Consider the following 13,862-nt stretch of genomic DNA (forward strand, 5'->3'; position numbering starts at 1 on the left):
CATCAGCTGACACATGGAACCAAAACGATGTCAGTGTACTAAAGTGGAGGTTGAATGGCTCAAAGTATTAGAAGCACCTACATCTTATAAAAATAACTGCTGCATCCCCTTTGCTGAGCTGCCACACAGTCTGCCGTCAGCCGTGATGTCACTGTCGCAGATCACTTCACGTGTGTGCATCTTCATTTGTCATTTCACCTCCTGTCACTTTCCCCTGTGAATTATTGATGTGTGGCTGTGAGGGGATTGTCCTGCAGACTGAAACACACACAGCCCCCTGACTGTGGAAAAACCACTTAAGATGACATGATTGGAGTGAACAGTTCAGAGCAGGCTTGTGCCACATGGCCTAGGGCAGTGGGGGAGGTGAGAGAGTTCAAGGTTAAATAGTAATTTACTGGTGGTTAAATCCATCGCAGGCCAAGATCAGCAGACACAACACAGGAGCTACAAAAACACAGTGATGTGAGGAACTCTAGTCTAAATGTAACTCAAGTACTCACTTTCAGAATTTTATGTGATTTCAGTTGATGGACGATTTTTTTTTAGGAAGGCAAATTGGATTTATCAAAAACATTAACTGTTTAGTTTCATGGTAGCAGACAAACTGCAAAGTACCTACAGACAGTTTTTGCAAGGACGAGGTTTCCTATTTTCTGTTATAAATTCCAGGCCACAGCTCAGGTTTGGTCTAAAAACTATTCCAATGGTATCATCAGGGTTAATTTCTCTTAAAGGTGGGTCAAGGCAGCTTCAAAAGGCCTGACTACAGACTGTATGTAAAAGATGGCAGCAGACAACAGTGGTGGATCTATTCACATGACAGATGTAACATTAAGTTGTTTGCTGTAGGGTTACGTGAATAAGGCTCCAGTGAACAAACCTAGAGACCAGTTGGCAACTACTGATGTCTATTCTCTGGTTGGGAAATAGTTGGTTAAATAAATGTTAATAATGAGTCCTCATTGTGTATTACACTGGCATGAATGCAGTGTAGTAAGAAGCAGTGAGTTTCAGAGCCACCCCTGTGAAATTAATGGTGGCAGTCTGGTGACCTTGATAAAACCCGTCTGGCTCCACTGCTGTGCCCACTTCAGGCCACCCTCTCCCTCCACCTTAAACACTGCAGATTTGTCACAGTGACACTTCATATAAGAAACTAAGCTTACACATTACTGTTGTAGCACCCAAACCAAACCTCATTTTAAATGCTTCAAAAGAAACAAGCTGAAATAGAATGTAACTGGATTATAGTGTAACACACATACAATACGATTCTATTTAAAGTAATCTGCTCACATAAACTTGACTAATGTTTCTAGAATAAATAGAGGCTCAGAGCCAGCTCGGCTCAGCTGATGTCAGAGATGTCCCCGTCTGACTGCTGCTGGCTCAGATGAGCTCACTGTGGCTGTGACAGACCTCAGCAGCTGCATGCGTCTTCTTCTTCCACGGCACATAAATACAACTAGAAACCAATCCACGATGACACAACACAGGCTGCGACATAAAAAAAACCCTCTGTATGTGAACACACTGGGTGACTGTGTATTAAATGTAGCAGAAATAAAGCAGCACACAAAGGAATAACTTTTTTTCCCCATTTTTTTATTCATTCAGATTACAGAATTTTGTCATTATTGCTCATCATCTAACATTATCACTTGCAATATTTAAACATAGGGTTTATTTTTTCTTTATTAGACAACTTAAAACATGTTGAATTTTTGTCAGTTTGAACAGTATGAGGATTTACAACAATAAATACAGGTGTCAATTCTTCTTTTACCTTCCTATACTTTTAAAGGTTGTCATATCTGCATATAGTATGTATATACATCTATGATGCTGGTGTCTTCCCCCGCCTACCCGGTCAGCAGAGCGCTGACGGAAAAACAAAACGGTTTCTCCACCCCTAACACACAGGCTAGGATCCTGAGGCAGCTGGTAACAAAGCAACTATGGCCTACAAAACAGAAAGGATGCTTACAAATACAGAGAGACATTTAGATGTGCACCGTCGTCGTCGTCATCACGCTCGTTCACACACGCGCGCACAAAAGGAAGAAAAAAGACTTAAGACAAAAGGTTTAAGTACTACAGACAAGCAGTCAACAACATGAAGAGACGGATGAAAGGGACTCAGTATAGGAGTTTGACTAAAGGGTTCCCATATTGTTCTTATTTTTGCCTAAAACAAAAAAGGAACAGTTTTATTTATTTATTTGACCAAAATTTCAACAGATGCGTGAAACCTTGTCAAATAGGTAGTACAAGCCCTCTCAGGAACCCTTCAAAATTAAACTGACCTGCAAAAGCATACTTATTCAACTGGTAAACAAAGTTTTTTTGTGCCACTCCCACCTTTTCAAAAAATAAAACTTTTACTGTTACCTTTCATATCTAGTACGATACAGTAAACTTTCAGACTTGGGTAATGAGCCACTCTGTGTGCGTTTGATCCTAGTGTGTGAAAGCAGAGCTGGCGGCGTCTCGCAGCACGCCAGAAGAGATTGTGATCGGTTCAGGTGCAGAGCCGGTGTGGCAGCGGGGTACACTTCAGGTGAAATCACTGTCAGGGCTTTTCTAATTTCAAATGTCAGCTCAGCTGGGGACGAGCTGCAGTGGATGGCGACTGTGCAGCTCATTACAGCCATAAGAAAGACAGACAAAGAAAGAAAGCGCCTTCCGGGTGGGAGAAAAGGCGGAAATGGACCTGAAAGGCTAGTGCACGTCAGAGATGTCGTGTGCCTGTCTTTCATTTGTAAGCTCAACTCATCTGTGAGTACCAAAGAGTTGTGTCATCTGATTATGGCAAATACAGTAATTCTTAACAGCACCATGTGTTTTACTGAGGACCTGACAGAAGAAATCTGCTTAATGGGACAGCTCACCTCACAGTCATTTATTAAATAGATTTTCCTGGCATTTAGTGTTATTTTATCCACAATGTACACTGCACAGATAGAGATGTATGCTGTAGAGGCGTCTGCCTTCTCTTAAATATAATGGACGTAAGTGGGGTTTTGCTTAAAGCGGTAACTCAAAAATACTGTTGGCCTTCTAGTAGATGCAACTATGGTATCAAATTAAAAATCATACATCGTTTCATTCTCGAGTTATCACATTCACAAACCTGGGTGTCTACGCCGCCTGCCCAGCAGGGTGTGGGTAAAAATCTCATCTTGTTATTGGAGGTTTCATGTAGGAACTATTTTCTTTCTTCTGTCTACATCAGCCAAACAAACAGCTCAGGGGACGGGGGACACCCATTAGTGTTCACACCCTGTCACAAAAATAAGCGTTATGAGTGAGAGGGTTGTTGTAATTCAGCAGGAAGGAAACAGTTCCTACATGAAGCTGCTCACAATATTTGGGTGGAGTTTTGTTCCTTTATCTTGAATAGCCGGAGCATAATTTTGCGAAAGTGATACTGCTACCTAGTTTCAGATCGATTTTTTTTAATGCTCCAAGAACTAGAAGAGAAGGTAATGCTTTTTAGTTCCATGACGTTCAAGAGAAGGCAGATCCAAACAAAGCTACAACCTACATTTGAAAGAAAACAAACAAACTAACTAACTACATTTGATTTTTGAGGTGAGCTGCTCCTTTACGTACCAGGGTGGCTGCTGTTTGGTATTTCTGTAAATATTTTCTCACAGTATTTAAAACGAGAGTTCGAGTATATTTATTACACGCATCATTAGAACATTATACTGCAATGATATTAGAGGAGAGGAAATAAACGAAAGATAGAAAAATCTTTTCTTTATAAACATCTAAATACACAGTATACCCTCGTGATGATCCAAAAGCCTGCCATGCTTTTACTACAGTATTCTTGTTTAAGTGAAGGACCAAATAAAAATACTTTTCATTACTTCAACACTGGCGTCGCTAGAGCGGGTGAGAAAGAAGAGCAGCGAATGAGATGGTTTCACTGTGGGTTTGAGTGACAGGTGTTTGGGTGAGGGGCTGGCGGGGGTCACCCTCCAGTCACGTTTTAAAAAACAAAGGAAGAAAGAAAAACTACAGGGTGACCCGTAGTGACATAAGAGCGTACTAAAAAAAAACAACTTAAAAACAGACAATTCGCAATCAAATAAAACGATATGATTGGACCCTGAGACCCCCGCCTAAACCCTCAGTCTAGCCCCACCCGTCCCACCCCAATAATACACAAAAAAAGAGAAGAAAAAAAAAATCACAAGTAGAAAAGAAAAGACGACAAAAATAAGGGACAGGAAAAATTGTCCGACACAAGATAAATCTTCAAAGGTGGTCTTCATTCACACAGTTTTTTTGTTTTTTTAAATCAAGATTTTTTTTTAATATAGTATATATCTTTAGCTTCAGTAATTTCATATTTAACAGATAAACGATAAAAGATCTGGCAACGTGGAAGGGAGGATGGAGGTTTACATACGACTCGACATACAAATGAGCGTCTGAAGAGGACCGGGTGGAAATGATGAAATGACGAGTGAGCGGGAGACGGGGTTTGGGAGCTAGCTCGAGGTGAATGGCAGGAGCAGCTCCGAGGTGTAGTTAATGTTATTATTGTTATTATTACTGTTATCAGGCGGGGGATAAATAAAACGACTGCCATAAGCAGGGAAAGCCACGCCCCTCCCCACCCCCACCCTGCAGGCTCGTTCAGAGCTCCGCCCCCTTCTCCCTTACATATAAAGCAGGTGTATTGGCTGTTGTGTCCTCCCTCCTGTCCTCCGCTACCAGTCTGTATGATTCACGGAGTTCTTCTTCCCACAACACTTGGCTAATACCTTAAAAACAAAGAACATACATGTTAGCAGCTGTCGGAGCAACTGAACTGACTGTGGCGGAAACAAGCAGGTTAAACTGATGTACAGGTGTCAAAGGAAGAAATCAAAATCATTTTGGATAAACCAAATGCAAATTTAAATGATAATATATACCCAAATATATCTAAAAACCAAACTTTGTTGTTAATCTGATGCTTTTCATTACAGTTCTGCACAGACGAGGAGAGTCGAGTGAAGCAGCTACTTCAGGCTGACAGACAGGCATTGCTGTAACCATGGCCTCACCTAATGGTTTAACAAATGTCCATCCACAGCAGCCTGAGACTGCATCCATGCACCAAAACTACATTTATCGAACCCCTTGATCTGGATTATTATCCTCAAAACTTTAAAATGACGTCTCCATATTTTTTGTCTTCTTTTAATTTGATATACATTTGTGAAGATGTGACGGGATGTGAGTGTTGAAATTTGCACATTTGCCTAACAAACAAAAGCTCTCCGGTTTGATCTTGGGAGGAAATGCAAAATGCCACTTTATCCTTCAACGGTAAAGATTCCTTCTAGATAATCCTGGATTCAATTACGGATCCAGATCAACTTTAAATTTTCCTCTTTCAGTTTAGCCATGCCCTACTTGTTAGGGTTTGGGGGGATCGACTGAAATTGTGATAGCGTCCACAGCAATGCTGGTATTAGCAGTGGCTAATACTACCAGGATAGGAGTGATGCTTTTGTTTGTCTCCTATAAGCCCAATGCACTCCATACAAACACACTTGGCTCCGCCCCCTCCTCCCTACTCTGCTGTATTTAGTAGGCGGTAAATGAAAACACTGCAAGCAGTGATGCGTGTTGAAGGGAAATTCTCTACTTTGGCAACACCACCAACTTATTTGAATACATGAAAGATCACAAAACAGAAACAGCTTCTTCCTGGAATGAGCAGCAAAAGAAACAATGAGGAGGAAGAAATGCCTTCAGACAGATCCAGTGAACAAAATGTTTCAGTCATGATGATGATTCATCTCTTATTAATGTCACACAGCTATCCTCAACATAAGATCCCATTATAAGTCAAAAATACCAGTATCTTTACTTTGTATCAGGAATACTGGCTCTGCATTTTCGTCGCATTGGGCGGATACCGTATCACACATCACTACTGCACAGCATCAGTCCAGCGACGCTGCTCTTTACTTGCAAATTTGTGTTTACGTTGAAATGGACCATGACCTGAACAGTAAGCGCGACACAGAAGTTTAGGTTCTGAGTCTATATGGAGCTGGTAGACAAAACACCTGCATGTATTAATCTCCCAAGATAACCAACCTCTTGCTCAAAACAAAGCATGGCTATAGTGGTGCGATACCTGGTGGCTGCTGTAGCTCATTAACATTCAGACCTAAAGTCGCTTGGTGAAAAGGCTGATTAGAAAGCTAAACCCACCAGTATTCAACAGGGTCTTTGAAAGGATTTAGCTTTAATAAGAGGGTGTGGTACACTATGTCAATTTAATAACAAGTACATACACACGGGATCATTATTTGAATTACGGGATTATATGTCAGCCACTCAAAACAGTGCAAGTGCGCTGAGGTGTTTGCTTACCTATAGTAATTTGGCTTAAAGGGCCCGTTCTTGTTTAAGCCCAGGTACTTGGCCTGCTCGTCGCTCAGCTCTGTAAGATGCGCATCAAATGTTGGGAGATGCAGGCTGGCCACATACTCATCTGAAGGGCAAGAGCGAGAGAACGTGCTTACATTCACCAGGCGTCCATGTTTGATTAATCATTTAAATGAGAACAGGAAGTAGCAGGATTTCCCAGCTGTTTTCTTCTGCAGTGATAACTGTCTTCCTTTTTCCTTTTCTCTGACCGCATTCTTCTCTTCCTTATCCGAACCCGGCCCTCTCCCACCTCTGTGTCAGTGTGTGTTGTGATAACAGTGGCAGTTGCTTACAGACCGACCTACATTCTTCTCCTTGTTTTTCTCTTTACGATATGTGCGCTCTGCTCTCAGCCTCTGAGAGACGGCTCAGAGATGTGACAAGCGGCAGACATGCACACATGTGTCTACAGATACACAGGATTCACTCTGCTGTGAGTGATTTGCTATCCGGGGAGACGACTCTGGACTGAACAGATGAGTCTGTCTGCAGAGATAAATGTAGTCTGTCTGCAGGGCTTCTAACATGCTGTAATCACATCCTGTACATCCACGTAGATGGTATTTGTTACACAAGAGGTTTTTATGTGTTCTGATATCAAAGTGGACTCTAAATCATAAAAAACTACTATGATAAAGTCCAAAATAATTTGTATTTATCTCACACTGGGGTTAGGCACAGCCCTGCAGTTCATCTTCATCATCCCCTTGAAGACAGAAGGTTTGAACAACAAGTTGGTGGAGCTTTTGCCTAAAACCTAAGAGCCTGACTGAAATTACTTGAATGCCGAAGTCGTTATTTGAAATGTTTAATACAAACATCCACTACTTTAACACATCCAGAAATGATGGTACTCTTACCCATCTTCTTGGGCAGCAGGTAAACATCCTGTTTGTACCGTCCTTCAGGGGCATTGTAGAGCTCTATCAGTGCCAGTGCCTGGACAGATCCACACACACAAATGCAGCAATGCAAAGTGTAACAAGCCAAACATATGCGACAATATAAATGAGACAAATTGATCCACAGCTTTACCTGAGTGGTGGCAGTGATTGAGAGAACGAAAGTGGGCACAGTGGAACAGCTGAGGTTCAGCAGACGACCCTGGACAGGAGGGAAAAAACAAAACAAAAACAACAACACAAGGTTAGAGTACAAGTCAAAAATACACATACAGGCTCGCGCCTTTGTGTAAAAATGTACCTTTTGGGCGGCATCATGAAAAGGAATCAATAAACTCAGATCTCGGTGTCCCTCAACAAATCGACTGTGTATCAGCTGTGTAACGCTGCAGTCAGTCCTGTTAATGAATGAAACTGCTGTGCATTAGCTTACTGATGAAGACAGATGTTGCTAACTATGCACAGAGTGGCCATCCCTCTGAAACTGAAAAGCTACACGAAGAGAGGGGAACAGACTGCCGTTCAACTGTTGTTGCTGGATGATGAAAGCAGAACAGAAACTCCACACAGGGGTTTAATTTGCTGTACACACTGAAGTTCACACACACGCTGCTCGCTAGTGCTGTGTGCATTTTCACATGATAAAGCAGCTGTCTGTGAACCATCTTACAGCTTAATAATGCTCATAAATATGACATAAATGCCTGAGTGTGCATTATTACACTGGGACACAAAAAGGGAACAAAAAAATAACTTCCTTTTTTTGGACAGAGCCACAATTTAAATAAACTTTAAACATCCAAATGTTAGCTATACTAAAGGATCAGATGTTGTTTTGTATATTTAAACTGAATGGCATTTTTGGAGCACTGCTCTATTTTAAGGATCAGAACAGAGTGATCTGGAGGCAGGTGAGGTGAGGATGGAGGCGCAAATCTACTGATGTGGTTAAAACTTCTGCAGATCAAACAGCCTCAGAGAGGCAGGCATTGACAGGCTGGCAGTTTGCCTGTCTGGCCCTGTTGGACTGCTCTCATTCTGTCACATACGCACACACACCTCATCTTATCCTAAAATATTCATGATCAGGGGGTGAGTGTGTGCATATTACTGCAAGTAAAGTTGCAAAAAAGTTTGCAGGGTAAGTGTCCTGTTTATGTGTTTATTCCATAACAACTTGCACTACATTACAAAAGAATATTTTAAATGATGATTAATCAACCAATTATTAAATATGAGAGGATAACTCTGCCAAAGAGGTTTCCAAAGTGATTAAATCAGAGGAGAAAATAGGATGAATAAACTCGCCTAAAAGCAAGAATACACCCTGAAAGCAGTCGAACTTGAAGATAATTTAACGGATGTGGTTAAACATCGTCTGTGTAAACGTCTACTGTATTTAATCCTTTAAAATTATTTTCTTAAACATTGTCATGGCAGTGGGCCCATTTTACAAAGTGCTCTTTAAATGGCCATAAACCCAATACAGTTTGTGACTCTGATGACAAACCATACGGGGATATTTGTGGTATCAACGCAGAAGAAAGCATTCACAAGGTTCTGCTGTCTGAACACAGACAACTTGGTGTTTTAGGCATAAATTTGGACACGTTATTCGATTATTTTGCCTGCTAACATTAATGCATTATGTACTGCTCTGTTTGAGTGGCTGTTTGCCTGCCAGTTACAGTCTACATACAAAGTAATGCAGAACAGCACTAGCTAGGGGTTCTCTGTCTTACAAAAGTACTCCTGACTTCCAGTTACACAAAGAGGTGCTTAAGAGAATGAAAGAATGAAAAGTGGAATATCCAGCTCTCTAAATAAAGTAAAAGTTTTCTTCTAGGATTTTACATTCTGTTTTTGTATCGCAGCACCATGAATCACTTTATGGCAACCATTTATTTAAATATGGACATATTATCAACATCATCACACCAAAAATGTCTAGTTGCCTGTTGTTGTACCCCGGACTGAACTGATGCCAATTAGACACCAGGATTAGAAGGAAGACGCGTGGCTGGGTGTGTTTACCTCTGCCAGCAGGACTATCCTCTTTCCATCAGGCCAGATTACGTGGTCCACCTGAGAGCGCACTCTCTCCCAGGTGAGTTCAGGAGTCCGCAGACTTGCCTATAAGGAAGAAACGACATCATCGGTTATTTGTATTTGGCTGTTTGCTCTATGACATCTCATCACGAGTCATATGTTGACTGAGCACACTTCATTTCCAGGACTGGAGTGACTCAGAGCTTCCTTTCATATGAACCATTTCCTTTGTCCATCACCCATTGTTATTACTGATTTTGAAACATCCTCACGTTGCCCTTTGTTCCAATTTCTAAACACTTCTGTACAATCTTTAATGACCAGAAAGCTTTATTAGCCTGTTACAGACTGATAAAGGTACTAACAGTAGTGGTAAAGTGTGCATCCGGTGTCTGCAAGTACAAAAGTTTCACAAGACATTTTGAGACCTTTATTATCATTTTATATGAGGTGTAGATTGGAATGTTTAAAGCACACCCATAATAAATATGAAAATATGATTTTTGTGTTAACTGGTTGAAATGAACAATAAGTCAAAATGAAAAAAGGAAATAAAAGTTTCTTGTTAACGCCACGTCCAGCCATCTCTCATTAAACTTATCTTTCCATTCCAGCAGACTTATCGCACAGACTGGCTAGCCTCTTGATTTTTATCTTCACAATTTCCACAAGTGTACTGTAAACTCTAAATGAATGACCTGAAAAGATTCCGTAAACAACAGGGAAACTTATAATAACTTAAGGTTAAGGCAACAAATTAATCTCGTTTTGCTGCTACACACTTGAAACAGGCTTAAAGCATCATTGGAACATTAAGGAAGTAAAAAAAGAAAGCTGCACATGTGACATCCATCCACTATTTGTTGTTAACATTAGCCTAAACCGCTCATCTCTGTATATGAAGATGATTAAGCGTCTTTCTGAAGTGTTCTGCTGGTACAGCCTTTTGTACTGAAACAAATATCTTAAACATGCAGCTGCACAGGTTGATTTCATTGTGTACATGGGTCAAAGATAGTTACACTGTGTGGTGCAAGTTCTTGCATGCATGTGACTGGTGATACTTAATGATTTATTTTTATGGGGTTTTTTTATTGGTAAATGTGTATTTCAAAGACAAAGATTCATGGCTGCCCTGGATAAAAGCTTAACAATCTTTATGGTTTGAAAGCTTGTAAAGGTCTGCTAGTTTTTGCATTACGTAACCAAAGAAAGGCTAGTGGCAGCTCCATATTTTTCCTGTTTTTCTAGGAAACTAACTATCCATCTGTCAGTCTTGTTTATTTCTGAGTGTAACAGCAGGTTATAGATCAGACCTTTTACTGACGCCACACTTACTCAAGTCTACGTCGACTGCTACCATGACAACAATGAGCAATCACTGCCCCAGGTCAAGCTTTACAGACGTGAGGACATTTAACAGGGGAGCAGAAATCTTTTACAGTCTCGATTGAGTAGTTCAGTCTTCCAAAATGATAACTAGTGGCAGTGTTTTAACACGCCTAAATCTGATGAGATGACTACAATTTAGACCTCGTGCAAACTGGCAACTGACCACATCGATCTCAGTGTTGGAATGTCCCATGTTGCAGACGATGCAGCCGTTCTTCATGCGGTCGAGGTTCTCTCTCACCACAACGTTCTTATTGCCTGATGAGGGGAGAGGACACAAAGAACAGAGAGAAACGTTGAGGAAGCAAAAATCTCCAGAGGAAGGAAAGAGGCTCGGCTGTACGTGAGGTTTTAATCAAATACGACGCTGTAAAGGGACTGAACAGGTTTTCTGAAATCTATGTACTGGGGGGGAAAAGAAGGAGGATTGCCCTTATCGCTCATGATTTAATTACTTATTGCACGACTTGAACAAAGTTAATTAGGGAATGTAATTTAGTTTAGAGTCTCACCTGTCTACATAGAGCATTTTAAATGGTTTTGTATTTATCTATTTAGATCAAAACAAGCTAAAATCTTTTACTAAGCAATAAAAAACAGACGTGATAGAGGTGAATAAAAACCAAACAAAGAGACTGCTGTGTGTATGTGTGAGATAAGAGTTATGACAGCGTGTTTTAATATATTTGTTTCTTTTATTTCACAACACTCTTGAACTTTATTGAGGCCACAAATCCTTTTATTATCTTTGCTGTTATCTTTGCCATTTCCACCTAAGGACAGACCTCTGCAGCTCGCCTGCCAGCAGCACCGACTAATGAAGCTGAGAGGGCGAGTAATTCTCTGCTTCAAGCGCTCAACTTGCTGGCTGCTGAGTTAAGAACTTTATTAGTAGCTGCTGCAGACTGATTACAAGGACTTATTATCCGTTTAGGCACCCTGAATGAATGATACCAGGGACTGCTTTATGTTTTGTATCCTCCTAACATGCAACATCTAAGCTGGATTTCTCTTTGCATTGTGTTTCTTCTTGTCAGATAAGGACAGCGGCTGAACCAACCTGTGCAGGTAATGACGATATCCACTTGTCTGATGACTTCGGTGAGTTTCACCAGCCTGAAGCCGTCCATGCTACGGTTGGTTAATTAAAGAAAGTGTGTAAGATGAATGCAGCATCAACGGCAACAAAGGAAGAACAAGAGCTGAAGAAGTCTCACCAGGCCTGCAAGGCACAGATGGGGTCGATCTCTGTGACGTAGACGATGGAGCCCATTGCTTTGAGGGCAGCGCAGCAGCCTTTTCCAACCTGAGGAGAGAAAAAAAGTACAAATGGAGTTAACACAAAGGACATAAACCCATATCACATGCAGAAACTGTCCATGATGCTTCTGTTTGAGTGAATGTAGTGTGTTAAGTGTGCACACTATTTCACTATTTAGAAAAAGAACTGAAAACGACGTGTTTCTTAATCAACCAGTCACACAATAGGAGGCACGTGGAAGCAACAAGGATCAAACCACCTATTTTGTAGCACTGCTGTCCATTTAGTGTGACTCAGTAGTAATATATTATATTAAATAAATACCAGTACGTCCTACTTGACTGGGTTGCATTTGTCAGTATGCAGGCCACAATTTGACCCCAAATCCTCTGAAGAGGACAGATTACTTACGCCACGACAAAGCACTAACATAGGAGTAATTTGAAGTAATCTTTTTACCATTTTAAAACCTCATACATTTTAATTTTACTCGAAGTCCTCTGTTACACACAAAAAGGTCAAAACTAAGGGCTATGTTTTGAAGCGTGTTCCAGTTTAATAGCAACTATGGTACACAGCGTTGACCACAAGGCGCACTTAGAATTCATTCAATCGTGTCTCAGTAAGTTAAGCACTTGGGTTCAAAGAAAAGACCTCCTACTGTACACTGACACATTAGCCCCGTTAGGTTTTAATTTAAACCCAAAGCAAAGAAAAAGAAAAAAAAAAGAAAGAAAGAAAGAAAGAAAGAAAGAAAGAAAAGGTTTAAAGAAATTTATGTACTTTTAAAAAAAGAAAAAATCCACAGCAGCTGGCCTCTGCTACCATCACTTGGATGTTCTATTAGCACAAAACTCTCTGGTGGCTTGTTCTGTATTAATCAAGTTCAAGCCAGCCTTTTACAAATTTAATTGCCACGGCCTTAGCAAAACCCCATCCTTACTTAGATGCCTCAAAAAGGCCGACAACAATTATCTAACTTGTCGTGCTACATTGAAATCTGTTCATGTGCATAAGCGAACTCACAGGAGACAGGACAAGGCTTCAGTGTTTGCATCACTGTGTGAACAAGAAAGGTGCGTGACGAGGACGGTGGCCTTACCTCTCCATATCCACACACCACCACCTGTTTGCCTCCAAACATGACGTCAGTAGTCCTCTTCAGGCTGAGGACAGAAACACTGTTATAACACACAGGCGACCCAATATTTATTCACACTGTTTGGAGCAGACTGGATGCGGGTGTATACACCTTGCAGCAATGCATGTTATTAGAAACAAAAAACTTGGCCTGTTTTATAATTCTAACAAGGTTCAACAGGAGAGCATTTCCTACCCGTCTAAGATGGACTCTCTGCAGCAGTACAGGTTGTCAAATTTCTGCTTGGTGACTGAATCGTTGACATTCATGGCTGGAACGCAGAGTTTCCCGGCCTTGGACAGCTGATATAACCTGCACACACAAACACACACCAAAAAACATTTAAACTTTACATCAGAATACAATCATGTCTCTTAATTCAATGACTGGAAGAAAGGTGGCAAATTAATCCTGACAGGAGAAGCTGCTGCTTAAATCTTTGAAAGGATTTGTTTTATCATTTAGATTTAACTGATGTGTTTCTATTTGCGCAAATGAAGTTGAAATTTTGCTACCATGCCACAAATATACAGTGGAGAACATATTCACCACTAGATGGTGATGTTGGCACACCACAGATTATGTAAACACTTCTTCAGTGAGAAATAAATACACAAACCAGCACATTAACAGACACATTTACAGCACCTGGTTTTATCTACCTAAA

The 13,862-nt window shown here is 40.8% G+C and overlaps 1 protein-coding gene across 4 annotated transcripts in view; it reads right to left on the bottom strand.

The window, feature by feature from the left end:
• Positions 1-1,587: 1,587 nt before the first annotated feature.
• Positions 1,588-13,862, bottom strand: part of ahcyl2b (adenosylhomocysteinase like 2b) — a 52,316-nt gene continuing 40,041 nt past the window's right edge. For 3 of the 4 annotated variants that reach the window (XM_085437698.1, XM_085437700.1, XM_085437701.1), the window contains exons 8-17: positions 13,391-13,507; positions 13,157-13,220; positions 12,011-12,099; positions 11,854-11,924; positions 10,957-11,051; positions 9,387-9,485; positions 7,486-7,554; positions 7,311-7,389; positions 6,394-6,514; positions 1,588-4,784 (exon numbers count right to left, since the gene is read on the bottom strand). In XM_085437698.1, the coding sequence (XP_085293824.1) occupies positions 4,778-4,784; positions 6,394-6,514; positions 7,311-7,389; positions 7,486-7,554; positions 9,387-9,485; positions 10,957-11,051; positions 11,854-11,924; positions 12,011-12,099; positions 13,157-13,220; positions 13,391-13,507 (811 nt within the window). In that variant the 3' untranslated portion in view covers positions 1,588-4,777. Of the gene's footprint in view, positions 4,785-6,389; positions 6,515-7,310; positions 7,390-7,485; positions 7,555-9,386; positions 9,486-10,956; positions 11,052-11,853; positions 11,925-12,010; positions 12,100-13,156; positions 13,221-13,390; positions 13,508-13,862 lie in introns of those variants that run through there. The other variant, XM_085437699.1, reaches the window with a different exon arrangement.

This window comes from Copadichromis virginalis, linkage group LG17 (assembly GCF_057382275.1).
Source record: "Copadichromis virginalis isolate Kocher_CV1m ecotype Utaka linkage group LG17, C_Virginalis_male_GT1.1, whole genome shotgun sequence".
NCBI lineage: Eukaryota > Metazoa > Chordata > Actinopteri > Cichliformes > Cichlidae > Copadichromis > Copadichromis virginalis.